General features: G+C 48.7%; 8 protein-coding genes across 8 annotated transcripts; 2 read left to right on the forward strand and 6 right to left on the reverse strand.

Moving 5' to 3' along the window:
* Positions 1-151: 151 nt before the first annotated feature.
* BJX68DRAFT_260997 (enoyl-CoA hydratase/isomerase family protein) lies at positions 152-1,021 on the reverse strand (the record flags this gene model as incomplete). Its single annotated transcript, XM_071044037.1, has 2 exons — positions 152-764; positions 831-1,021. 2 exons carry the CDS (start codon positions 1,019-1,021, stop codon positions 152-154), a joined length of 804 nt encoding a protein of 267 aa, XP_070904716.1.
* Positions 1,022-3,083: 2,062 nt separating this feature from the next.
* On the reverse strand, positions 3,084-7,363 carry BJX68DRAFT_275475 (DUF1343-domain-containing protein; the record flags this gene model as incomplete). The annotated part of the gene is made up of 12 exons (XM_071047857.1): positions 3,084-3,141; positions 3,197-3,531; positions 3,586-3,880; positions 3,935-4,355; positions 4,411-4,607; positions 4,659-5,219; positions 5,298-5,492; positions 5,916-6,307; positions 6,361-6,458; positions 6,515-6,841; positions 6,895-7,000; positions 7,061-7,363. 12 exons carry the CDS (start codon positions 7,361-7,363, stop codon positions 3,084-3,086), a joined length of 3,288 nt encoding a protein of 1,095 aa, XP_070904717.1.
* A 550-nt stretch (positions 7,364-7,913) lies between these two features.
* Positions 7,914-10,479, reverse strand: BJX68DRAFT_275482 (putative glucokinase regulator family protein). The gene is made up of 4 exons (XM_071047858.1): positions 10,067-10,479; positions 9,551-10,004; positions 9,102-9,487; positions 7,914-9,051 (listed from the first exon to the last, which is right to left on the reverse strand). The coding sequence occupies exons 1-4, from the start codon at positions 10,303-10,305 to the stop codon at positions 8,049-8,051; spliced, it is 2,082 nt and encodes a 693-aa protein (XP_070904718.1). The 5' UTR covers positions 10,306-10,479; the 3' UTR covers positions 7,914-8,048.
* Positions 10,480-10,999: 520 nt separating this feature from the next.
* On the forward strand, positions 11,000-12,517 carry BJX68DRAFT_261001 (putative MFS transporter; the record flags this gene model as incomplete). The annotated part of the gene is made up of 3 exons (XM_071044038.1): positions 11,000-11,110; positions 11,185-11,392; positions 11,454-12,517. The coding sequence occupies 3 exons, from the start codon at positions 11,000-11,002 to the stop codon at positions 12,515-12,517; spliced, it is 1,383 nt and encodes a 460-aa protein (XP_070904719.1).
* A 2,528-nt stretch (positions 12,518-15,045) lies between these two features.
* Positions 15,046-15,819, reverse strand: BJX68DRAFT_261002 (uncharacterized protein; the record flags this gene model as incomplete). The annotated part of the gene is made up of 1 exon (XM_071044039.1): positions 15,046-15,819. One exon carries the CDS (start codon positions 15,817-15,819, stop codon positions 15,046-15,048), a length of 774 nt encoding a protein of 257 aa, XP_070904720.1.
* Positions 15,820-20,237: 4,418 nt separating this feature from the next.
* BJX68DRAFT_224194 (uncharacterized protein) lies at positions 20,238-21,026 on the reverse strand. Its single transcript, XM_071038229.1, has 2 exons — positions 20,630-21,026; positions 20,238-20,556 (listed from the first exon to the last, which is right to left on the reverse strand). Exons 1-2 carry the CDS (start codon positions 20,851-20,853, stop codon positions 20,379-20,381), a joined length of 402 nt encoding a protein of 133 aa, XP_070904721.1. The 5' UTR covers positions 20,854-21,026; the 3' UTR covers positions 20,238-20,378.
* Positions 21,027-23,093: 2,067 nt separating this feature from the next.
* Positions 23,094-25,036, forward strand: BJX68DRAFT_251859 (MDR family MFS transporter; the record flags this gene model as incomplete). Its single annotated transcript, XM_071042464.1, has 7 exons — positions 23,094-23,153; positions 23,200-23,276; positions 23,321-23,372; positions 23,421-23,595; positions 23,648-23,743; positions 23,815-24,318; positions 24,408-25,036. The coding sequence occupies 7 exons, from the start codon at positions 23,094-23,096 to the stop codon at positions 25,034-25,036; spliced, it is 1,593 nt and encodes a 530-aa protein (XP_070904722.1).
* Positions 25,037-25,184: 148 nt separating this feature from the next.
* Positions 25,185-26,778, reverse strand: BJX68DRAFT_261005 (MmgE/PrpD family protein; the record flags this gene model as incomplete). Its single annotated transcript, XM_071044040.1, has 4 exons — positions 25,185-25,317; positions 25,390-26,168; positions 26,252-26,389; positions 26,455-26,778. 4 exons carry the CDS (start codon positions 26,776-26,778, stop codon positions 25,185-25,187), a joined length of 1,374 nt encoding a protein of 457 aa, XP_070904723.1.
* Between the last annotated feature and the right edge of the window lie 406 nt (positions 26,779-27,184).

Genomic DNA, 27,184 nt, shown 5'->3' on the forward strand with positions numbered 1-27,184 from the left:
GGAGAGCGATTGCAAAAACTTGTACAGAGAAGTGAAGCAGGGAAAGACAGGAACACAGCTTGAAGCTGATATAAGGTGAAGTACAACCAGCGGCCTGGAAAGACGTGCAGACAGCAATCAGTATGGTGTTTGGGACATATTACATGCAAAATCAAATCCGAGATGGCTTGCTCTTAGAGAGAGCCTCTGCCATCTTGACCTGCGGGATGCCCTGGCAGAAACGGTCGAGGCCACCAAACATTTCTAGCGGCGCTTGTTCGTCCTGCTCCCTAACCAAGCGACGCCGCATGAGAGCCTTTGTCCCCAGAAGGCTCGACCTCACCAAATGTTCGCCGAAGGTCTGGTGCAGGTACCCCATCACCTGTTCACGAAAGTTGCCCTTGCCTTCAAAGACCTTGTTCACAAAACCGACCTGAGCCAACTCAGTAACAGGAATCTTCCTGCCTAGAAGGAGTGCCTCATTTGCTTTACCCTGGCCCATTCGCTGCACAAATGCGACACTAGAGCCGCCTTCGGCAACAAGGCCGAGAGAGGTGAAAGGAGTCATCAGATAAGCGTCGGGCACAGCGTAGATAAAGTCCGAGTGGGATATCAAGGCTGCAGAAAGCCCTATAACGGGCCCATTCAACGCCGTTACCAGAATCTTCGAATGGCTGTAGAACGCTCTCGCTACGTCGACGTTGTTATTCACCAATTTCGGGAGCCAGTAAGGGCGAGATAATATCTCTTCCGGAGATGGTGGCTTCCCTTTAAGGTCAGCCCCTCTTGAAGCTGCGTTAGCATTCCTTTGCAAACTCTGCCCTGTTTGCTCCGACGCGAAGTGAACTTACGCGGAAAAAAAAGGGCCCTCGCCGATCAAGACTGTAACGTAGACGTCTGCATTCTCTTCGACGGCTCGGAGCAAGCTTGCAAGGCGATAATACAGACTCTGCGTCAAGGCATTGAACTTTGTAGGGTTGTTCAGCGTGATGACGGCAAAAATGCCATTGGTATCAAGTCGAACAAGATCTTCATCAGCCATGATTAAAGAGTCCTTCTGTTAGACAATGGATAACGATAGACGTTGGGAATGTCCTTATTCAATCATGAATTTTTCATATAGATCCATTTAAGTAGTCCCTTCAGCAAGTTACTTTGGCTTGAGTAGCCGCGGCTATTAACTGAATATCTTCAGTGCCGCGGAAGATAGCGAGTATCGATGTCTTGGCATAAGTAGACGTTGGTTTTGAGCAAGCCCGAGGCGAGCACTCGCCTGGCATATCAGAGTGGAGTACATGTCCGACGTACTTCAGTACATATGCGACTGAGGAGCCTTCCCAAAGGTTTAGTCGACATATTCATTTAGTAACGTCTGTTTGTCAACATGGGCTACTGGATGTGGTGTGTCAGCGTAATGCTAGGTCTAAGTCTCAAAAACTTACCATTTATGTGGCATGTAAGCTCGAGATATTATTTCCTTTCCCTAAAGATCGATTCTAACAATCTAGTTTCGTTTTTTTGGTGCTCTTACAATGGGCTACTTCGCCCGCAGAAGGTCAAGCCATGCGCTTAAGCAACACCATGTCTTTCTCCCAGCAGTGGTCAAATCACGGTCTCCAGCGAATGAGTGTGACTTCAACCTCCATAAATCAAATTCGACCTACTTTACTGATCTTGACGTATCGAGAGCGCATCTCAGTGGGTTGTTATTTGCGCCCATTCTCTTCGGAAATAAACAGTCAACGCCTTGCAACTTTATTGTCAGCGCGGTTACGTGCACGTTTCATCGAGAAATTAAACCTTACCGACCATACGAAGTTTGGACCAGAGTTGCGGCCTGGGATGATAAGTGGATCTATATGGTCTCGCATTTTGTCGATATGAGCAAGGTTGGGCCCGGATCCTTCGTCCTGCAAGCCGATGCTTCCCACAGCAGCAAGAAGATGAGAGATCTCGCAGCTCATGAGGAAGCACGACATAAAGATGTCTTTGCATCCGCTGTAACCCGGATGGTTTTTAAAAAAAGCCGCTTGACCGTACCGCCTCAGTGTGCTTTGGAAATTTGTGATCTTCTATCAGGTTCGACAACCGAATCCCCAACCGCAGCATCCCATAGGGACACCAGAACTGGGGCGACAAAGCCAGCTACCAGCTGCCATGAATGGACACTAGAAGAGATAACATCATATAAAGAGGCAAATCTTCCAATCGTGCGACTTGAGAAGGGGTGGGATACTGTCCGTGAGCTCTTTTGCGGAGAGCGGTTTGCGTTGGCACAATACAAGGACTTCGTGTGGTAAGGTCCAGACTGAAATAGAGGAATGCCAGGCATATTCTATTTTCACTCCTCTTGGTGTGTTTGTATGAGACAGTACGGGGCCCGGTCGAGAGACTCCGTAATGCCGGAATATAGCATGATAGTTTTGGATGTTCTAGTACCCATTAGCGGTACTCACCGCGCAAGTTAGTGTTCGGTTATTTAGCCCTTTACTGCAGTTTTTTCTTCAATCATGGGTCTTCTTTAATCTCTTTGTGAAGCTATCCTTTAAAACCAGCAAACAAATCCCCGGAGTGCCTGACAGGCGCAAGTTCGAGACGAGATATATTTAACAGCCTATTTCTCGCACGCGGCTGCCAGAGCTGTATGAGCGACTTACACATAAAAAAGTATAAACTAGTAAGAACTTTATTAAGGCCTATTATAAGTTAGGATAGGTGCCTTAGGCAGCTCTAATAGGAGGCCGCGCGACTGCTACTTGGGAGATAACTAGATTAGGCCTAACCCCTTTAGGCCAAATCTTAATAACCCTTTTAGTATTACTATATATGACCTTTAGGAATTACTAGTCTTCCTAACCCCTAGTAATTTATTTTTATACTAATTAATACCTAGCCTCTTCTTCCTTCTTTATATATTTTTTATAGCTTAATATCAATGGGATCCTGGATTCATTCCTTCGATACACTTGTATGTACACGAGGAATGAATTTGAATGCAAATATCTCATATATTGCAGGTTCCGCAGCATGAATCCCAATCATTTTGTGAAGGCAAAGTCAGAAATTTCTAAAGCTTTACTACCATAAACACAAATATTCACCATTCAATATAACATATTATCATCCGTTCTCATAAAAGACCCGCGATCCGGAAGACCGATCCTGTCAAGGCATTAGTCGACATCTCTTCAATAAAAGCAGCATGAAAGAAACCCACCATGAATCAACCCCAAGCCCTAAATAATCCGAAAAGATCCAGTCTGGTGACAGTGCAGCCGAGGATAGCATATCTAAGGAATTCTCAGGCTGAGCGGGATCCGGAAGGCTGAGGATAGTGTCCATTGCAGATTGCAGAGCACTTTTGGCGTCGCAGAAAAGCTGATAGTTGCCGTCTCCAGGATCATGTAGGGCACCCATGTGAGCAATGAGCACCGAGAGATTCTCTATGCTGCGTCTTCTCGATGACAAGTCGAGATTGAGGCCGACACGGGACGATGGCTGGAGGAGATACCAGGCAATAGCACCGGCAGCGGGTAGAGCACAAGAAGTAACCTGTTTATATGAGTACTTGGCATCATAAAAAGCGAGCTTCCAACTGCAACATACCCTCCATGCTAGAGAAATCAAACCTCTTTCAGACAACTGTTCACGCCTGACTAGAGCTTCATTAACCCACGAGAGTAGTTCACTAGCATTGACGAACAAGGCACCAGTATCCTGAAGGCCATGTCGCGAAGCCGCCCATTCGATTAAAAAGGCGGTATTGAGGTAAAGTAGACGAATTTGATGCAAAGTGTCTACGTCATGGCAGGAGCGTCCTTTCAGCCATAGATCCCGGGTTGGAATTGTGAGAAACGGGGGAAGATCTTTCCACGCATGGTCAATCTTCGCTTGAAGCTCACTAGTAAAATGTCAATATCAAGATGAAGTGTCGCATAATGAAGAGAAAACATACCCGATTCGCTGTGGTACATTGGTGAGATTACGTCCAAGTAGAGTTTCTAAAGCATCTTCACGGATCATAGAGGTGATCATAGACCATCGTATGACAGCACTTTTCCTGATCTGGCCGATGGTGTTCCAACCGTTTCGGTCCAGGTGTGCCAGTTCCTGGTCCAAAGCTTCTCCTACTAGACAGTATATATCCTCTTCGATGTCGAGAGGCATACTTGTATAACAAAAGCGTTTACTTACCCGCGGAGGACGGCCTAGAAAGACAGCAAAACTAATGTCGGATCCATATATTCGTGCAAAGATTTGCTGGCGTAACTGTGTTAGGAAGAATGGGAGATACTGTTTTTCTTTGACAGTCTCGTGAAGCCCATCTGCAAAGAGTGCGCTGGAAGCATGATTAAGTCTTCTCCAAGCCTTGAAACCTATAATATTTGTCAATGGAATTGAGCTGTTGTAAAGGGTCGTTCATTTTCATACTTTGATCGCCATAGAATATTGAAGCAAGAAGGAAGCTCTCATATATGAATATCATAGTGATATCATTCAATGTGTCCAAAGAATCGCAGAAGCCAACACATTTGTTCGTCAAATGAACAAGGGTTGTCCTCAGAAGTTGGCGTTCCTCTTCTGTTTTGCAGGCTGGATGCGGGACTCGTATCTCGGTAGAAGCAATGCTTGTCTAGTTAGCATTATGTTAAATGAAAGCTAACTTTAAGAGTACGTGCCCAGCTAGTGTAATAATTAAACCCACCGTTTCCCATCGTAAATTCAGCCCCGTGTACTGAGCGGCAAACTCTTCAAGAGTCATGGCGCTATGAATCTCAACGGGTTGGTTCGCCTTTTCAAAGAGGCGTTGTGATAGTGCAAACGAGCTTGCCTTCCGGTTTTCTGATTGTCGTATGATGTCAATTTCGTTCGCCAGACTTTCAAAAAATGGGAAAAGTAAGAAGGTACCCAAGTGGGTTTGTAAACCGCTTCCTTTCGCTTCGGAGAACAGTTGTCGAAAAGCATCATCAGCAAGATAATCAAGGAACGTCTCTAACAGCTGTACTCCTTCATCGACCATCTTGGAGCTATCTGCCCGAAGTACAGCGTCTCGTGACGACTGTTGGTCGTTGACATGAGGTCTGGAGGTATCAATTCTAACGGCTAAGTGGTCACCAAGATTATCCAGCACTGTCTTGAGAGATGATGACCCTTGGTAACCTGGATTTGGATACGGTTTCATTTGAAAGGTGGCCGCTGGTCTTTCAGGCGACAAGCCATTTGGCCCGCTTGTTGGAAGACTACTAGAATTAGCTCTTTTCCTCAGGGGATGATGGTCGCCGAAGACTAGGAGCTTACACATGATGTTGCTGCGAGACCACAATTGGCCTATGTCGCTTGAATGGATTCTTTCTATAGACGCACTGTTGAGTGATTTCACGACTGGCGCAACGGGAGCATGCTGGACGCTTGTGATCACAAGCGAGTTTGGATAAACGACAGGGCTCACACGAGGGGATCCGAATGCGATTTTTTTCCACTGCTCGCCTAGTTGAGCTTGCTGGTGGAGACATCTCTCATATCACGATATACAAGGAATAGAAGCAATTGAGGAATGATGTGTCGTATGGGGTTGGGAAGAACATTTACTCCGTACTCCGATTACCCCGTGATATGTAACTTGACGCTGCTAGCATTTCATTGGATCAGTTGATAAGGTAGATTAAGGCCCACTACGCACACATTTTCTCCGCATTCCGTTCCGAAGGTGCCTGCTAATTCGGGATTCTCCGGGACTGCAATTCCAACTTTCCCTCGCAACTTTCTTCCATACTCTCCTTCACACTGCCATTCGCACATCGATTCAACTAAGCACTTTCTAGGCTACAAGGACCAAGCTTGATTCGATCTTACATACGGCACTTCAACTTCCGACTCGTCAATATAGAAGATACGTTCCTCGCTTCTTCTTGAAAGCCTGTAAGTCAGCCTCCCACTGTGACCGGATTTCATCCGGAGAAAGTCCAGCCTCAATGCCCTCCCGAATCAAAGAGCCACCAGTCAACACATCCACATCGTACAAGCTCGTTTTGGAAGCAAATAGCCAGTGGAAACTTTGTGTCGTGTTTCCGAAGCCTGTGTCGTTACTGCCGAGAGTGTAGAGATGTTTGGCGCTCCAGAGCAACGATACTCCAAGGAAGACTGGATCAAATTCCTCATAGTCGCCGATAGAATCGAGAAAAACATAAGTTTCAAGTCCACAAACGGTCTGCGACTGAAACTTTGATGTTGTCGGGCTGAAACAAGCAGAACGAAAGTTCGTGTGCGGGATATTCAGTGCTCGCATTTCGTCGGCCCATGAGTCATTCGTGAAGGAGCCCCCGAGTAACTGCAGCTAGTCAGCTTTCAAACTCCACTGCTTTGACGTACGCAATACTGTACCTCAAAGGGCCGAGTAGTTCCACGCCCCTCGGAAATGCTTGTCCCCTCGAACATGCAGGCACCTGCGTAGATCAAAGCTGTGTCCGGAGTGGGCATGTCTTTGAAATCGCATGTCATCAGTGCTCTGCTATTTATAGGGAGCTCGATCACTTACTTGGACTTGGCATGACCCACGGAAGATGAGTATCTTCCCATGTCATCGATCGCTTCCACCCTTTCATTTGAATGACCTCTAAGTTCAGGTCCGAACCGTTTGCAGTTTCCTGAATCCACTTCTCTCCAACAAACATTGATGCCAGTTCACCCGTTGTCATGCCATGAGCTTGTGCAATAGGACGCCGTCCCACATAAGATGCATAGCTCTCATTGAGTACCGGGCCGAATGCATTCAATCCTGTGATAGGATTTGGGCGGTCTACGACCACAAAGCTAGCATTTGTAATGGCTGCAGCCACCATAGTGTCATACATGGCCCAAGTATCTGCTCACCATTAGTTATCTTGAAGTTTTTGAGTTTCTATGAACTGGACTGACACGTATAAAACCGAGCTCCTACATCTTGTATATCAAATAGTACGGTATCCGCTCCAGATTCCTTGATATAGCCAACAAGTGTGCTCGTGTTGGCATTATACGCATCCTAGAATAGGAGAAATTGTCAAAGATATATCCGAAGAACTTTTGATGGAAAGAAACGTACATAAACTGTTAATCCAGTTTCTGGATCAATAAACGTCCCTTCTGAACCCCCAGCTTGGGCTGTGCCCCTGAACCCATGCTCAGGACCCATGACACCAACGAGGTCAACGGCGCCAGAATTGAACATAACGTCAACCCCAAGATTTAAGTCCGGAGTCACACCCGTTGGATTAGTGAGTACGATGACTTTTCTGCCAGCTAGCTGTGTGTAATTGCTTTCGAATAAAACATCCAAACCGGTTTTGACTGCATATTTGGCCCATAAAACACTCGAAAGAACGGCGAATATAGTCAGAACCCTCATCTTGACCTGCTTGACGAGCTAACAAATGGTTATCACCAGCAGAAGAAGGAATTAGTTTCAATCTTGAGGATGTTTGAGCAATTTCTGACTGTATGTGCTTCCCAAAACCTCATTAGGACACAGGGAATGGTTGACATCTATGTATTGTGCGCTTCACTTACAGATTGCTAGCCCGCACAGATATGATACTAACTTGCGAGTGACATGGCCACTCCGGACCTAAAACGAGAAGACTCAATCACTGATAGCAGCCTTTGAGCAAATGATACCTAATGGTGGGTGGGCCTTCCTTTACCCCGAAAATACCCCGAAAACACCCCGCGATAACAGCACTACATTCTTTCCCCTAACTCTAAAATGCCAATGTTGCATGTTTCAAGCCAGCATCCGATGCTCACCAACTATCTGAAAGTACAGAGCGAGAGGATATATCAAAACTGCCCACTGTCGAGAAGAGAGATGATCTTGATGACTTCGTGCAGAGGAAGCTCATGGAAAAGGCAGAACTGACTCTTACAGATAGGGCATCTTAGCTATTTTTAAAAGAAGAGCAGTTGAATCCTTTGGGTTGAATATATCTATACAACATACTATAATTACAAGTTCTCTTTGCTAGCCACCTTGTGCCTCAAAATTTTCTATGTCTATATTGGGTTTCCAGGTCTCGCCAGCTATAACAGAGGATTTATATCACACCATTCTGTCGAGGACGAAGTGTATGCGATGCTAGTAAGTATTCGACTCCGACCAGCGCCGCATTGGGGACAGCTTCCGTATAGCTAAATCGGATGTTGCGTTTTGCTAGGGCAAGCTGAAATATGGTTTGATAAACACTGTGAAGCATCACTCCTCCAGAGAGGATGAGACCACATTTTGACGGGTCGATATAACCATGCGATTGAGGGTCAAGGAGACGAGTTAGAGTGTTGTCAACGAAACCGGATACCTGTTGAGCAATGATTTCCACTGCCTCGGCATCTCCAGAGCCAGCTGAATCCAGAATTGTTTGTGCGATGCCTGCGATTCGACTCTTGGCGGATTTGTCATCGCTTGCCATCAGGACGTTGCTCAGGAGGTCGATATCCCGAACATCATCGTTTGCTTCAGACGAGCACTTAGAGAAGAAGTTCACCACCTTCAATTCTAGCGAGCTGAGGCCGGATTTTCGCGGAGCAAGTTTGATATCGTCTAGTGAGAACAAGGTTTTCCGGATGGCTTGTCTTCCAATTGCATATCCGGCTCCTTCGTCTCCAAGAAGATGACCCCATCCACCAGCGCGTGCAACGCGCCTTGGCACTATATCATCGTTGTTATAAGCATAGCGAATGGCGATGCTACCAGTGCCAGCTATGACGACCAAGCTCGAGGAGATTTCTGGGTGGCGTGCCATAGCTGCAGCTAGCAGGTCAACGTCGTTGGTTATCCGCATTTGAATCGACTTATTCAGATTGAGATTCTGTGCCACTGCTGCCTGCACACGTTCTCGCATCCCTGGACGGTCCATTCCGGCACTTGCGATCCAGATTGAATCGAATGACTGGTCGTGATTTGTAATGGTTGACTGGTGTGAATCTGTTGAGCCATTGATGCCGTTAATCTGGTTCGCTGGTTTGCCAATGTTCCTGAATGCCTCTCGTGCAGCTATGACTATTGCATCCACCGAGGCCTCGAAATTGCCATCCGTCCTCCTATTGTTAGCATATATCTGAAGGCTTAAAAGGGGGGTATGAGAACTCACAGATTACAAGGTCCAGCAAAGCCTTCTCCTAAATCCCCGCCTGTATCTCCTACCACGGCGGCACATTTTGACCCTCCACCATCAATACACAGAACAGACCGATGGTGTTTAAATCCATTTATCAGAGGTGTCTTGACTGGAGCCTCATCCTCGGTCGTGATAACCTTGGCGAGGACACCTTGAGCCATTTCAAGCTGCTCCCGGCTTTCTTCTACCGAGATCCCTTTCTCTGCGACAACAAGTGCAACTTTGACTCTACCACCACAACGGGCGAGCAGATCATCCAAGTCTTGATCAGTCATAGTTGAGCATCGCCTACTAACTTTCCGGAGGATATTCCGCGATCTTTGCTTGAGTTTCTGATTTGATGCGATAAGATCGACCATCTGGGGCAAATAGAAATTAGCATTCGTCTCCAGGGTGGGAACCTTTGACTAAAGATCTCTCACCATGTTCCCATATGTTTTACCAGCCCTGATCATAGTGCCAGTACTCAGCATATTCAATACCAGCTTCGTGGCAGTTCCGGCCTTCAATCTCGTACTCCCAGTGATGACTTCTGGGCCAGGTAAAGGTGCAATCATAATATCAACGTTGCCGGATCGACCTATTTCTGACGGGGATACGCATGCAACTCCAATAGTGAGGCAACCCAAGCTCTTTGCATACTCGAGCGCACCAAGGACGTAAGGCGTGCGGCCGGACGCCGCAATTCCGATAATGCTGTCTTGTTCACCATTAAGACTCATCGCGGTAAGTTCGTCCCTGCCTGCTGCGGTGCTGTCTTCTGCTCCTTCTTGTGCCTTGCGGATGGCGGCATCTCCTCCAGCAATCAAACCGACAAATTGTGTCGGGGGCGCCGCAAAGGTAGGTAGTATTTCGGAACTGTCCAGTACTCCTAACCTAGAGAGAATCAACACATGGTAAGACTTGAGATTCAATTTCGTCATGTCAGAAATACGAACCTGCCGCTAGTTCCTGCCCCGACGTATATCACTCGCCCGCCAGCGCGTACACGAGGAACTAACAAGTCTATTGCAACCGCAATGTCTTCCAAGCATGCTGTAACACTTTCAGCGACTGTTATGTCTTCATCATTGATCATGGTGCACATCTGCAGAGTCGAAACCCTGTCGATATTGCTGGTGCGTTCATTGATTGCCTCGGTCTGTAAACCTGATAGATCCAAGGCATCCTGTGCCATATTTGCGGAGCCTGCCTTTCCGGGATTGACTGCTAGGTGTTTACCTTGCTGATATGTCACGGATGCGGGCTGTTATATCAGAAGAACCGCATCATGAATCCGCGAAATTTTTATCCGGTGTGTTACTTCGGCGAGATGTTATCTTTAGCCCATTGAAGTGGGCTAGGCGGTTGAATATTGACACACAACGTCGAGATTGGTTCGAAAATGAGTTAGAAGAGTTCATCACGCGGAGAGCGTGATCGCCGACCCCTTATCCGGCCTATTTTGCGGGGTTCCAGGGGCTGAGCCGGAGAGAGAGATCGCTTGGGCCAATGGTAGAGCTCATTTACACCGAGCATTAACCACATGCCCCACACTACCCCGATGACTCCGTTCTACCCACCGTCCCAATTCCTCTCTTTTGCAGCGTTGAGCTTTCTTACCTCCTGATCAGACAATACTTTTCAATTTACTGGTCTACCGATAGCCTCCATTGGTCTATCTGTAATCTCCTTACTCCGAGTGGGCCGACCACATGTTCCATGTGGCTCTGTACGGTTAAGAAACTGGGGTTAGCGATATGATGGAGCTATAATACGCCCTGCATCGACCAGTTCAGGGTGGATGAAAGTTCATATTCTGTCTGGGCATCAGGCACTAATATTTAACACTATCTCTGGATCAGTTCGAGCACAGTACAACATTCTTCACCATGTCGTCGACAGTCACTGTCGAAACATCTCCGTCCATGGTTCGACGCGTTTATGCGAATTCTTGGTTTCAGATCCTTCTAATCAGCTTTATTTGTTTCTGCTGCCCTGGAGTAAGACATCTCTTTATTGTTATGCGTGGCTTGGCACAATGTGAACAACACACTAATCAAATCAATTGCTGTAGATGTACAATGCCCTCTCCGGCTTGGGAGGGTCCGGCCAGGTCGACCCAACTGTAGCAGCCAATGCTACAGTTGCCCTTCTGTCTGCCACTGCCGGAACCGCTCTGTTCGTCGTGGGACCAATATTTGAGCGGGTTGGGCCTCGTGTTTGCCTTCTCCTTGGCGGGTGGACATATGCCCTGTATTCGGGTAGCTTGTTGAATTTCAACCGTAAGTTCTTGTTTAGAGACACAAAGAAACGGGGACATGATTGACCAACTGCAATTATAAGATAACGAAAATGGAGCGTTTGTCATTGCGTCCGGTGCTCTCCTGGGTGTAGGCGCCTCGTTCTTATGGGTATCCCAGGGTGCAATTATGACAACCTACGTTCCCGAATCTCAGAAGGGGCGAGCCATCGCCGTATTTTGGATTATTTTCAACCTTGGCGGCGGAGTTGGCTCTCTCGCTAGCTTTGGCCTCAACTTCCACTCAAAGACCAGCACCGTATCGGACGCAACGTACATTGCTCTGCTTGTGATTATGCTGGTCGGGTGGGTGCTGGGACTTTTGACATGCCCTCCATCAGCGGTGCAAGTGAAAGGGATACATACAACTGCAAGCGAGAAACCCAACTGGCGACAGACAGCACGACTTGCACTAAACACAGTATTTGACTGGAGGGTCATCTGCATGTTGCCTTTATTCTTCTCCGCCAACGTGTTCTATTCATATCAGCAAAACGAAGTGAATGGTATGAACTTCAACATTCGAACCCGATCCTTGAATGGTGCACTATACTGGATGGCTCAGATGCTAGGTGGCCTGATCATGGGCTGCTTGCTCGATATGCCATGGCTGACCCGTCGATGGCGTGCTGTGGCGGGCTGGGTAACCCTCTTCGTGACTGGGATGGTTATCTGGGGCGGTGGCTACAAATTTCAGCTGTGGTCTACTCATCGTATGGCACAAGGGCTGAAGCAAGACATTGACTATACGAATGGAAGTCTCTCAGCCGGTCCCATCATCCTGTACATCTGCTACGGAGCATATGATGCCCTTTGGCAGTCTTTTTGTTACTGGCTGATTGGTGCCCAGTCTAACTCTCCTGCTAGAACTGCTATATTGGTCGGTGCTTATAAGACCTTTCAGGCTACTGGGGGTGCCATGGCGTGGCGAGTGAATGCCTTGAAAAAGCCGGCCATAACTCAGTTTGCTATGGACTGGGGTCTTTGTATCGGTTCGCTACTGATTGCCATTCCTACCGTCTGGGCCATTACCTCAACGAATGTTGGCGAGGAAGATGTTGTTGCCGATGTGACGGAGAAGGAGGATGTGAAGCAACCTTTACCGTGAATCTAATTTGTGGATCTGAGCATTATTCGGGGGTAAAGAGATAGAGGACGATATTAATGCCAGACATATTAGCTAGGTTAAAGCCTGATGGGGAACCCCAGGCTGGGTAAGTCATCAAAGCAACAGATATAATCGCGAAACCATCGACTTGCAATAAGCACTCATATTTCTCAAAATCTAGAATAGCAAACATAGAAAGCCGGACTTTTATAATAGATCTCTTTGCGGCAGATTGTGACCAAGTTGTTCGACAGCTTCTTAGATTTTCTATTATTCCTTCAACCCAAGACCACCTCCATATAGCGCCCAACTTGTTCTTGAAAGGGAAGGGGCCAGATAGCTCTCACGCAGTGGAAGAACAGCAGGCCTTGTATAACCGGGCGCTGGGTGTCCGTGAAATGCAATCTCTACGGAGATTTGGAAAGGCAACAGTGTATAATAATAATACTTATACTATTGCTTCTTTCTACTATAGAGTCACCCCTAGTTATATATAGTGCATCACTTAAGGTCTAACCATCTGCACTAGGACACGGATTATTAGATAACCCTATTTGGGTCTTACTCTCTAAAGAATACATGTTAGAGGTTTTTCCAAGGCGTACAGACCTTTTGAAATGGTTGAGATTGGGCCAAAAAAAAAAAAAAAAAAAAATTCACTTTATATCTAATGCCAATGCTACTACTGCGATGATGTCGAACGTGCTACGCCATTACAATGGGCAAATCCCGCCTTTAACTGTCGAAACTGGCTACTCTGGCTCAGAGACATCCACAAATGAACTGGCTTGGCCATCAAGTATCAGTGCTTGAAGAAAAGGAGTATTTTATCTTGGAGGGCGATGAACCGTGCGGACCGACCGGGGGAAGTCTTCTCGTATTGGGTAGTTCCTACATTACCACAGAACTAGCCGCATCACAGCCCCGGCAGTACTGGCCAGGGATGTGGTCGCATGAAGCGTTGAAGAGGCGGTGATTCTCAAAGCCCTCGTGAACATATCAAGACTCGGATCTCTTGCCCATCTTACGTTCTTCCTCAGCATTTCTTGTAGAAAGCTCAAAATCTTGGAGACTTCCGGCTCATGAATGGCCCGTATTCCAGTGAGCGCATTAAGGAGGACCGTTGGCGGCAGTCCGAGAAAGCCTTTCCCTCACGCTTGTCATTTGACTTTGCTTTGACCAAGTCGTACTGACTGATGTCGCCCTTGGTCCCTTAGGATTGGCTGACGACAACGTCATCTAGCCGTGATGTCGTGGCTGTTGTCTGGTCGAGCAATGCCGCCGCCTATGCTGACCAAAAGGCGACCCAGATGGATGGCAGAGAGGCAGGTAGACCCACGGCCGTGGTCGGCGGCTGCCCCTGTGGTCTTATTCGCCACCAAGTGGAATCACCCCCTCTTGTTGACCACTGTTGCCATTACACCTCCTGCCAACGTGAAACCAGAACAGCATTTACCTTTAATACTTTGATCAAGTCCAACCTCGTGATTACCCTGCCTTCCACAGCGCTAACTGTTCCAGCGTCTCCCTGTTCGTCTTCTGCACAGGAAGCTAGTCCAAACTTCATGCCCTGGGTCCCTAGCGAAGAAACAGCTGGGGGGACAGGGGCGGAGGGTACTACAATCGAGCTGCGTATCTTTCTTACGCCATCAGCCTCAAAGCATTGCCAGCAGATAGCCCGCTGTCCGGGGTGCGGGGTCGCGTGTAGTCATTCTATGCAGGCGCGGGACCATTTAGGTAGTACCTTAAAGGTGTATCCTTGCCTTGATCCTCCAATAACATCAACAGTCCTCTCCGGTCGATCCAAGGGGGGCGTATAAATGGCACGGCAAGTTCTTACTTGGATCGGTCCACTTGCTGCTTGAATAAGCTGCCTTTGAATTTTGTAAGAGACGGTCTTATTATCCACGGGGGTTAAATGAGTTGTGGCGATGTGATTATAAGCTTTGCACAACAGGAAGGACCCCAGGCATTGCGCTTCGTCCAAGAGGAGGTGCCGTTGCCATATTGAAATATTATAGTAACATTGGCCACACCAACAGGTTCAATATAGCATTAGCCTTGTTTGGCCTGATATCGCCTAGAAGCGGCGAGAAAAGAGGAACTAACTTCACCAGAAGCAGAATGTTTTCTACTAGTGATAAAAGGGCTATGATCGGAATGACGATTCATTGATTTCTCTATCGAATGAGTGGTGAAGAAGGAAGAAACAACTGGAAGAACCTCTTTCCTATATAGGAAAGGATCGCACGTGAAGGCGCTAAACCCCTTTTGGAAGACAAAGGACCGGTCTTCCAACAACTAGAGATGCTATGATGGGTTTCCTTTTAACACCCAACTTGGGGTAGTTCATACATCTGAAAATGATAGCTCTGTGGGCAATTTAATATGTGTTCAATTCAACTTAAGCACCATATAAAGAGCATAGCATCTGATCCATAAATGGAAAGAGTAAAAAAGTTGAAAACATTACTTTTGCCGGCCATAATCACCCTCCCCCCCCCTCCTTTTCGCAGCCACCGATATAATTAGACCAGTTCCCACGCCTCCCCCAGGCTGGTAGATTGGAGCGCAGGCCAGCCGGAGATAGATCCCTTCGTTGAATTGTAAATAGCGAAACCGCCATTTAGGTTTCCAAACTCAACCTCAGCATTTGCTTTACGTTGAGTTGTGATGAATCCGGTGTTGTCTTCGATATAAAGGCGTACTTCATCCGCCTGGCCCGATGTTTCATTTCGGATAAGGGTCAGGCGGACTCGATCTTTAGCGACAAGCAGAGGTTGTTCACCGTTGAACATTTTATCACCGTCAGGGAGTTCAATTCGAAACCTTGACCGTCTCTCTGTTGATAGTCCTATATACCCACTCGAATCTTCTGTCCAGAATTGAGCGGGGTTTAGCTTGTTGCGAATGAAGAAAGTCTGCTTGTTGACATGGTCTGCTAGTTCATAAGGCGGAATGATGGGCCACGCCCCGCTGCCGTCGTCAAAGTCCCCCAACTCTCGAATGAACACCCTTCCGCGAAGACGCTTCAGGCGCTCCTGAATGTATTGATTGTCGCCTTTATTGATATAGTCAATGAGCTCTCTGAGGTCGTCGGTACCAGTTGCGCCCCAGGTCCACATCTGAGGGGAAAGGCGACGCAAGCGTTTGAATTCGACAGAACCTTTATTGAATACCATCTGTTCCTGGATGCCACGGTAGAGCTCATCCGCTGAGGCTCTGTTGTCGGAGATGATGAGGCAATACTTCGCTCTGCCCTCATCATCGTTGTGCCACAAAGCGTATGTGTAGAAAGGCATCTTGTTTTGACTTATTGAAGACAAAAGCGACAGAAAGGCCGTATTTGGGTGATGTTGATATGACAGTGTCTCTCAACGTTCGTTCGCGTATCCAATGAAGGCAAGATGTCGTCTATGCAGAGGATGCAAAGCAAGGACGATGATCTGTTTAGTACGGATAGTAAATCACTTTCGAAAGCGAGAATGGCGGTCAATTTATATCCATCTGTCCAAATAGTCCATGATGCAAAACCTTCATCTACTGCAACGCCCTTCTGCAACCCGGGCCCAAACGGAGAGCTTATACTTTTCGAGCTGTAACTTCAAATGCTGGTCCTTGAGAGATTCCGGAACCCGGGCCCAATTAGGGAGCATACACCTTTGCTGTTATAGCCTGAACATCTGGTTCATGAGAGAACTTCGTGTGTAACTTCATGTTGTTTCCGGAGTACTCCCGTATACTAGTTTACTGTACGTAACCATGGTTCATGATATCGTCCCACTTTCTGTAAGAACAAGGTTTGAAATATTTGAGCTCAATTGGAAAAGGCACTGTGTGGTGAATTACAGGTGACTTAGGTAAGTGGCTGGGTTGCGTCGTGCGCCCAAACTTAAGCGCTGCCACGTCTCCCAAAAGGCTTAGCTGTTATCATTCCAGCTCTTATTATTCTAGTATATACCTCGCTGTGTATTACAAATTACCCTGGCTCGGAAATCACAACTTCTAGTATCCTTTCTTGAACCCAGGGGCCGAGGATCGTCCTGGGGATCAGCCTGACTAGTGACGTTATTAAACAGTTACAGAGAGAAGACGGAAGATCTATCAAAAGGTGCTTAAATAGGAATGTAGGTAACCTAATCCTCAGCAGAGAGAGGAATTTTACCCAGCGCGAGCTCTGTATTCCATATGAGATGGCAGACTTTGTAGGTGTGATAATTCCAAGGACAAGAAAATGCAAACCATTGTTTGATATGTAGAACCTATATCTACCACACAACACAGTAATGATCTGATCATGAATGTTGTGTGCGTGGCAGTTGAATACCTTTGTATTAATCACGTCACAAGCCAGAAGCCGCTCCAAATTATATTATTGTTCTAATAATTACTCGCTTTCTAAAACTTTCCCAGGTCTTGCTTTTCTCGGTTTGGCCCACTCAAGTTTAAGGAATACTACAACAATCAACAGCCTGATCAGTGGACTTCAATCTCCGGTTAAAGTAGCCTGACTATACACAGTTACCCCTTTGAAGGGAAATGACGCTTGAGATGCGGACTCCATCCCTCTGGACTATCCAATGGGGAGGCAGAGGTGCTTATCAAGTAGAAGACCGATAAACATACAAATATGCGCCACTGACGCGCATTTGGCCGATTTCATAATTATGTGAATTGACTAAGCCACTAACCATGTTACATTAGCCATGAATCTAGAACAATCAATTACTTTTCACTTTTAAGTTTAAAAGTAAAAAAGGGCTGAGAATTACATTGGACTATTATCTATCACACATTATCTTCTATTACACTTTTACCTCCTCTCTATTGACTTTGCAAACGGCAAAGGCAGCTCACTCCAATCATGACCTCGAAAATAGTCGAACGTAGAATGTATGCGGATCCAGGAATCTGGTACGTTAGGCCTAACTCTCTTCTCCTATTCCCAGAAGTGAGCAACGTTGCTAAAAATATGTTGCCGCACCAGGCTTTATGGCAATAGGTAGTGCCAAGGAAGTTACTGTTACATCTAAAAGACCCCGCAAGAGTCATCAGTTTAGACGACATTGTCACTTTAGATCATAGCAAAGGAAACTTTTAAGTGCTATTCCACGGAACCCTTTTAGATGGCCAGAGGTGGCCTGTGAATGATGAGCTCGAGGTTGATATGCCAAATTACTGTCTTTTCTACGCACAACAACGGGCTACACATTTGGGTGAGTTTCACTTAATAGTTTGAAACCCAAATCGGCACTAAAAAATGCCTATAATGTTCATTTTATTTGCTTATTCTATATAGATCTTATACTGCCCCGTATAAACCGTGTAGCTATCTTGACGTAGACAGTGGACACAATAGGGCCACAGGTACAAACGGACTCCATACATCCCAAATTGCTATGTGCATTGTGTAGTCTGATTCTTCGGTTGTGAAGCCCGGGCGCATTGCTAGCAGGTCCAATTGCTTCTTGGATTCTGTCGGCTTTTGGGTCTAAATAGTAAAAGATCGTTCAAAGATGCGTGAGCATCACTAAATCCATTACTCGGAACGAGTAAGTCTTCTAGGAGTCTACCTAGGTATGCATTATTTCAAAAAGGGGGTCCGGATGGGGTTTGGTATCCTGAGTCACCAGGATCTCTAACCGCATAATGGCGACTCCTTATTGTATTGTGGCCACTTGAAGCAAAACAAGCATGGGACTGTCTCTGGAAGTTAGCCCGAAAGTCGAGAAGCGTTGGGCTTTGAGTCAGCTTTGGTCGGCCTTTAGGTTCCCCCAACGTTGTGGTCTGGGGGTGATATCGTGAACTACCACATTGCGCTCGCTCATTCTATACAAGATCCCCCCTTCACCCCCAGGTTTCATTGTGGTATAGGTATCGAACTCGACACTACCTATACTATGTCTGGTTCTGCTTTTGCCTTTCGCGAAAGCGTGGCTTCCACTATATAAGTGATCGTAATTATAGCCATATAAAAAGGTAACGCAGAACCGAGGTAAGATAGATCCAAATGGCGGTCCGAGCTCAAGCAGAACCAACAGATCGAATGGGTTGAAAGTATTCTCGCCGACGGGTACCAATACAACCGTACGTTGTGGTTTGTGAGAACATGGGAAACTCTCCGTATGTGCAGCGCCTGGAAGGTTCCCATCATTTCTTATTGAGTTGTAGTACCAGCCTCGTGGGTAATGCTGGTTAGCGCCCGCTGGTGACAAGCCGGATAGTCTACTCTGGCTGGTGATTCGGCCAGAGATGCAATTGGAACAGAGCAGTGTACGAACTTCGCTTGCCGCATGGAGCTTGGCTCTCGATCTGTGGTTACAGGCTCTGCTGTACTTGAGAAGACTTCAAGCCATGACACTGCAAAGCCGGTACACGGAAGGCCATTTTTAAATGCAGCTAATAATTTGTAGGGTAAAGGCTAGAGAAGTGCTAACTACTAGTACAGGCAGTAGCATCTCGCCGCGCTGGAAAATAATTAAGAAATGGGAAGTCTTGACCCCATTCAGCATTTTGTGTTCAATAGTTTTGTGCCTGTGTAACAGACCATGGCTGGAACCATTAATTTGGTCTCATGACGTTGAGGGGCCCCCATATTCTGGTACTCAAATGGCTGTGCACCAACGGTTAGATTAGAGGCGATACAATGCTTGTACCAGGCTGTTCTAGGCCTAACCTGCCCACAAGCCGTATGACCTTTAATATGCGAAGCTATAAGATCTATCCTCAGGTCCATTATATCATGATTAAAGGCAATCTCGAGGCCAGGATCAGTGGAGATGTGTCCTTCTACCCCACTGTATCATGCCCACGCCTCCATGATGCACGACAGCTGCCAAGCGGTTAAAAACAGCCATTTATAAGGGCACTCTCCGATAAAATAAATTCTGTCATTGTGTATCCTGCCTAAATTAGACCAGCCTTTGGAAATCGTAGCCCGTACGCCTGCTGCACCTACAGCGTCAAGGATAATAGTGGCAATGCTTTCTGGGTCTTCTAATACTATACTACCAAACCCAAACTAAATCGGTGGGGTGTCCCAGCAGCGACAGAGGCCTTTGCCAGGGGATAAGAGAGTTTGGGATCTCTTTGCCCAGGCGGGGTTTAGTATAGAGGACGGGTTTGCTCTGGCTAGACATTTAGGAACCAATGTATATATAAGTAATTAGGATATCTGTAGAAATAAATAGTGGAATATCAGGGTAAAAAGGAGAAGTGCACGTTATTATCCCATAGAACAACCACGGGATAACAGCCTTTCAACCTCTTTACTACACCCTGCCCATCATCATGCAACTAAGCCATTGTCCTTCTCTCTTACTAGCACTCGAATCACATATTTCACTAATTATAGAGTCATTCCATGCCTTAAGGAAACTGTCCATATCCAGATGATTCTAACAACAGTTTCTACCGTGACGTCCGCTTCTGAAAGGCGTTTGAATCATGCTTACCTCCGTGCACTTGTATTAGCTCCATGGGTTCTTACCATTACGTCCTTTCTGGCTGTAATGCTTTATCGTGTGACTTATGGCTCTCAGATCTTGGCCTAGAGGGCATGAACTCTCGTCGTACGCGGTGTGGCTGCGCTTACTGTGTTCTACTGCTTCCGCGAAAGTCTGATGCCTGGGCCAGCTCTATCTAGCATACGACTTAGCTTCTTCGTTTCAATCTGTCCGATGTTAATTTGTACCAGGTGTAGTTGGATTTATTAAGCTACCAATTGCGGCGAAAGGTGGCATAGTACCGATCATCCATTCTGTCGAGATCTATGACTGGCTCCAAGAATCATGACCGGATAATCAAAGGATCGCTCGCCCAGTCGATGCTCGTAACAAGACAAACAACCTCATTCAAAACTTCAAATCCGGGCCTCTCGGCCACTCACAAACTTGCCCAGCCGCGCCCGGTCAAGTATCTCCCCCTCCACAAGCCTCCCAACCTCGGTGACCTCCCCATCAACAGTCTCAAAGCGAACCAGCGACGGGACGGCGCTCAGCTTCCACTTTGTGCGGAAATCATTCGAGAGATCCTTCCACCTGCGCCATCTGTTAGTCAACAATGTCGGTACACCACCCCTCACACCCATGCAAGGGACAATCAGTGACGTACTCGAGTTTCTGCCCGACCCCAACAAACGCAACGACCGGCGCATGCTCACCAGAAAATGTCTCGTGCAGAACGGGCAGTGCGGCGACGACGTCTGGACACCATGGTTTCCCCGTGTTGGGGTCGACGGAGGCGAGGAAGGCGACGAAGAAGGGGGTGTTTGGTGGGGTTGGGAGATTGAGTGTTGCCGTGGAGGCGGGGAGGCGGAAGTCTGTTATTATAGGCATGTTCTGTAGTTGCTTTTTGCTTTTTCCGTGGTGTGTGAGAAGTACTCGATCTTGTAGACGTGGGGGATGTGGGTGTCTTGGAGAGGCTGAGGCAGAAGGAACCTTGAAAAATCGGTGTGGGATGCCGAAATGGTGGGGGCGCGGTGGGTTTTGGGGGAATCCGACGGGCGCTAATGACGCCATGTATGGCAGACATTGCGGTGCATTGCGAATTTGAGGAAAGGGCGGCGCAAGGGAACATCAGGTAAGCGAAAATATGATCCATGTACCATGAGTCTAGAACCTTAAAGCAAGGCCAGCCTTGGTGTGACCCGCAACAAGTGCAGAGCCGATCCGACCCCTCCATCCATCATAGGGCTACCGAGGTATATATATCTAAGAGAGGTGCCCAGTCTCCAGAAAGAGATATATATATCTTGCAGGATAGGCAGGAGCCAGAAGCGTTTGAGTAGGCCTTAGCACAGAATCACCAAGCGTACAATGAACCGTCGAGTTATTCAACGCCCGATCGCAATCCAATTCCTCTAGATATCGCCCACCCTCAAGCCGCATGACAAAATGATACCACCAATAGTCCTCTCTGGCGAACCTCAACGCAGTCTTAAAGTCCCAGTAATCCGGATACTACCCCGCGGACTCTTAGTCGAGAATCCCGTGCTCCAGCCACCCTGAACCTTGATATTGTGGCGTTTCAGGTCGTTATGTCCAAGGATAATAGAGTGGCTCATGGGTAGCTTTTTATTTGCAGGACAAGGGTAGCCACTTACGCCTCTTTTAATTGGAGTCCGTGCGCTGAGGCGGGACCTATCAGGTACTCATTAAGCTCCTGCTCTAACTCGAACGGGCCCATGCAATGATTGCCCGGGGACGCGGATACTGCAGATCGCCGTCCCAATTATCGAGCAGATCCTACTCGGGCCCCGGAAATTCTCCCAGCGGCGATATCGCACCAAGATGCCCTGCTAATTCCTGTGCGATCAACTCACACTCCTCCTCGTTTAGCGGCTTGTAAACGCGATCTAGTTCATAAACCAGAAACGCGCGTCATGAGAATCGAAACCGGCGCATGTAGACTATCCGGGTGATCGCCGTAGCGAATCACCTTTGGAACAGGCAGCCCTGCCCTTCTGGCTACTTGCATCGCCAACATCTACTGCAGGCTCGAGGCGCAAGTCACAGGACAACCCAAAGATGCTCGGTTGTGGCTTCTGAAGTATAGGACTTTGGGCAGTTGGGCTTCTAGTCGTGCTAAATCCTATATACTTGCGCGTGTCCGAGGGTACCGCCCACTTTCCTGTGTGGTGATTTACCTGGCATCATTAAGCAGCGCAATATGGATAGAGCACGTCTCATATCTTCACCCACCACGGATATTCGACGCCTGAACATGTCGGTGTGCTGATTCCTATTTATACGAACCTGTCCCATGTAGGTATCAAGAGAACCGAAGAATGACCGCTCTTGAAAAGTTCTTCAGCTGTTAAAGTCGGGAACAAGACGAGGAACGGAAGGTCGCTGGGCATCTCAGTCCGAAACTGACTGAAATATGCCTCTCCCTCTGATACAATGGCTTAGTGGATACAGTGTTGAAGGAGCGTGACTACTGGTAGCGATGGGATCGGAGCCGAATGCATCACGGCGGATTGCGGTGCTGCGCTCACTACTCCGTAACAGGAAATGAATATACCTACTCAAGATCCTCCCGCGCGTCGGCTGTGGACTTGACCTTGACGCAGGCGGAATTCGGGCATGCTCGGATGAGTGTGCTTCTCGCCTTGGTTCTCGTCCCGTGAGGTTCTGACATAGCAATTGAGCTTGCACTGGCGTGTTATGAGGGAGACAGGAGAAGGAGGCTAATTAGACTCAAGACTCCGATAGTGTTCCAAATCGGAGTCGGGGGATGTGGCAAGGTCCGACTCGGTGCATGCCAAGCATTGCTTGATTGGATCAAGCCCGGGGGCGATCTATCGAACTATTGAAGTCTTTGCTTCTTTGTCCTCGGAGTTAGGCAAGCAGTTACTCCGTCTCGCCAGATATTACAAGCAGACCGAGCCCCGATTTTATGTCGCCGCTCGCAGTTGTTAACCTTGTCGACGATGGAGGGATCAGATTCGAAAAGCCTCATCGCTGATGGCGGGTTGGAGAGCCCAGATGTTGCAAAGGATGGAGCGATCAATGAAAGACAGTCTCCAAACATCCAAGAGACAAATTACCCAACAGGCTTCAGTGTGACTGCGACCATGGTAGCTCTGACCTTGACTTCCTACCTTGTCCTCCTGGACACCTCGATCGTCTCTACGGTATGCGCTCCGCCCCTTGTCCTGAGCGACTGACTGACGCGCAAAGGCCATCCCACGCATCACGTCCGATTTCCACTCGCTGAACGACGTAGGCTGGTACGGAACGGCCTATCTTCTCGCCAAGTGAGTTTTCCCGTCTATTCCTTGTTCGAAATCTAACCAAGCAGCTGCTCCCTCCAACCATTAACTGGAAAGCTCTACACGTACTTCAACATCAAGGTCAGGATTCCGATCATCAGACACAACCCGAACTAACCATCTATACAGTGGGTGTATCTCGCCTGCCTTTCAATATTCGAACTCGGCTCTGCTCTGTGCGGCGCAGCCCAGGACTCCAACATGCTGATTGTCGGGCGTGCGGTTGCGGGCATTGGCTCGTCGGGGCTCTTCAATGGTGGCTTCACCTTTCTCGCTGCTTGTGTGCCACCACAGCGACGGCCGGGTATGAAACCATTGTCCAGGCCATGAGAGAGAACCATGACTGATCGAAACAGCACTAACCGGCATCCTCATCGGCCTGTCCCAACTGGGCCTCCTCTCCGGCCCCTTGATCGGCGGTGCCCTAACAGAGCATACGTCGTGGCGCTGGTGTAAGTCTACCCTTCTACCCCTCTACCGCCCACTTACCCATAAGCCCAGCCATATTAACAAGCAGAGTCAGGCTTCTACATCAACCTCCCCTGCGCGGCAATAATCGCCCCAGCCCTCCTCCTCGTCCCCACCCCTGACCAACGTGCTCCCGAGATAAAATCCCAACGCCTCCGCAAAATCCTCCCACACCTCGACCTCCTCGGCTTCGCCATCTTCGCCGGTTCCGCAAGCCAACTCCTCCTCGCACTAAACTGGGGCGGGACGACATACCGCTGGGACAGTAGTGCGATTATTGGGCTATTCTGCGGGTCTGGCGTGACGTTTATATTATTCCTGCTTTGGGAAAGCTATATGGGCGACCGGGCCATGATCCCGTTCGCGCTGGTGGGGCGACGGGTTATCTGGAGTAGTTGTCTGAACATGGGGTTCCTGATGGCGTGTTCCATGGTCACGACGTATTATCTGCCGATCTATTTCCAGGCTGTGCGGGGGGCGTCGCCGACGGTTAGTGGGGTGGATTTGTTGCCGAGTATTGGAGGCACGATTGTTTTTGGGATTATCGCTGGGGCACTTGGTATCTACAATCCCTCCCCGATCTTCATATCCTTCCCTCGCACGTAGACTTGAAGAACAGCATCACTAACGGGAAATCAATCCAAACAGTAACCAGAGTCGGCCACTACACCCCCTTCGCCCTCCTCGGTGCAGCCATCGCAACAACGGGCGCAGGCCTACTCATCCTGCTTACCCCAACAACACCAACCTACGCCTGGGTCCTCATCCAGCTAACACTCGGCATCGGCCGCGGCCTAAACGTTCAAATGCCCCTAATCGCCGCGCAGCACAACGCGCCCCAATCGCAGAACGCCATCGCAACCGCACTCGTCGTCCTCGCGCAGAACCTGGGCCCGGCGATTTTCTTGTCGCTTGCACAGGTTATTTTTTCGTCAGGGTTGGAGAGTGAACTTGGCAAGCATGCGCCGGGCGTTGATGTCGCTGAGATTGTTAGGGCGGGCGCTGCGGGGGTTGGGGATTTGGGGTTTAGAGGGGATGTTCTTGGAAATGTGCTCGAGGGGTACTGTCAGGCGATTGTGAGGGTCATGTATCTCGCTACGGCGGCGAGTGGGGCGAGCTTGGTTGTTGCCTTGGGCATGGGGTGGGGGAGTATCAAGGTCGAGGCAGCTGATGCTAAGGGGACGGGACAGGACAAGGGGAATGAAGGAGGGGCTCGGGAAGATCACGCGGCCGCTGGACTCGTTGATGTTGAAAAACTCGACGAGAAGGCGGGATAGACGAGGACTGGACTGTGGTTCTGTTTGCATGTCCGATGTTTCCATGGATATGACATTCTACTGGTAATGTGCGAATATAGATTGTTAAGTTATGCAAGAAATCTAGTTTCGTTCTAGCACAGCGATGAACATCTCGCTTGCAATATGTCTAGAAAACAAACCCATGCAAATCGCTCTCACTTTCCAGATTCCACGCCCGCTGAATCAGCCTTTCTACCTTGTTGTCATCGGTAATACCCCCGTACCTAGCCAGACTCCTCATTTTGGTCTCCAGTTCGTCCCTGCACAGGTCAGCCCAACGCACACGCAGTCTGGGGTCTTCTATAAAAACACAAAAGAGAAAAAAGACTCACCTAGTCAGGGTAACCTCCGGATCCCCCTTCGCAAAGCCCACCCTCTCCTCAATCTCCCTCCCATCCTTGGTGATAGCAACAACCCTCCCCATCCAGCGCGCCGGAAACGCCGCCTCAATCTCCTCATCAAGCACCATGCGCACGCGTCCCTGAAACTCCCTCAATGCGACATCCTTCAAATCCTCCTCGCGGAAATCCGTAATCATCGCCTGTCCCTTCTTCGCCGCAACGGCCAGCACAAACCCCATGCTGAATTTACTCTGGTGCACCGTCTCACAGGTCCCGCTCATTCCCAACACGTTCAGTGCGGCTTGGTATGTGGGCACGAGGATGGACTCGATATCTTCGAATTTGACGTTCTGTTTAGCCATAAGCGCAAGCAGGGCATCCACACTCGGATGCGTATGTCTGCAAGAAGCATGCCACTTGAAACTCGACCTCAACACCTCAAATTCACCCCCCAGATTACCATCAATGGCCTCCGGCTTCGTCTCCCCAGGAACGAGCGCATTCCCCATCCCGCGCGGCCCCTCAAGGATATCCTTTGTGCCGAGCAACCCATCGCGCGCCGTGTACGCAGCGAATATCCCGTCGAAGCAGGCTTTGCCTGTATGCACTTGCTTCGAGTGGCTTGCGTCGAGCAGGAACTGCCACAGTCCTGCAGCCTGTGTTCCGGCTGTGCCGATTGCCGAAAGCGTTTCTGCTGGGGAGAGCTTGAGGAGGTGTGCGGCTGCGGCGGCGACGCCGAGGGTTCCGGCTGTTGCGGTTGAGTGGAAGTTCTACGCCACTTTGTTAGGGGATCGGGGTCTCGCGAAATGGACACTGCTTGATGCGGGGAAGTAGAAAGGTTCGCGCGACGTACCTCGTAGTGACTCTTCCCGAAGTATGCGCCGACACGGCAGCCGACTTCATAGCCTACTACACAAGCCGTGATAAAGTCTTTCCCGTCCGCCCCAACGTCCTGCGCGACTGCCAACGCAGCAGGGAAGATAACCGTCGCCTACAAAGCACTCAGCCACAGTCCCCCTAAATTTCAACGGTAAACAGGGCAGCACAGTAACATACCGGATGCGTAATACTGCCATTATGCAAATCATCCTGCTCAACAACATGGCTCGCAGCCGCATTAACCAGCGCCGCGAACGCGGCGGATGTACTGAACCCCAATTCGCCATCAACGAGCTCGCTTTTCCCCGACGTCGGGCCCATAGCTTTCACGAATTTCACAATCGCAGCTACGGCCGGGTGAGATCGCCCCGCGATTGTGCAGCCCAACCAGTCGAGGAAGAGGTCTTTTGTTCGTTGGATCGCGGGGTCGGGGATGTCACTGTATGTTAGTGTGGCGGACCAGCTTGCCAGGCGCGCGGTGCGGGTGTTTGGGAGGGACATTTTCGCGGTGTATTGTGGTAGATCTTTTGGTCTAATCTGGAGAATAGAATTGAGGTTCAGGTTTGACTGTTCAATGTGGTGAGGGATACTTGCAGCTGGGCGTCCTCTGACATGTCGGCGATTCCGCGGTTGTATGGGTTCCAAGACGGCTACTCTGGGCTGTGCGGGTTCTGATTGGTAGAGCGATGTCGTTGCGGCTGGCCTCGGCAATCGCGGATCACGTGCAGGCGCGCGGGGTCGCGGGGTAGCAAGGGGTTAGTATGCAGCAGCGTGATACCAGCTGGAGATGCGGGGGGATACATTCTTGATCATGAGACGCTTCACAGATTAGAAGAACTTCAGCATGGTGTGCCAGTTCGCTGCGGGGAGTCCTAGCTCAAGCGTGATTATATATAGTTCTGCCCGA

Source organism: Aspergillus pseudodeflectus, assembly GCF_044049435.1.
Source record: "Aspergillus pseudodeflectus strain CBS 756.74 chromosome Unknown BJX68scaffold_2, whole genome shotgun sequence".
In the NCBI taxonomy this organism is placed as follows: domain Eukaryota; kingdom Fungi; phylum Ascomycota; class Eurotiomycetes; order Eurotiales; family Aspergillaceae; genus Aspergillus; species Aspergillus pseudodeflectus.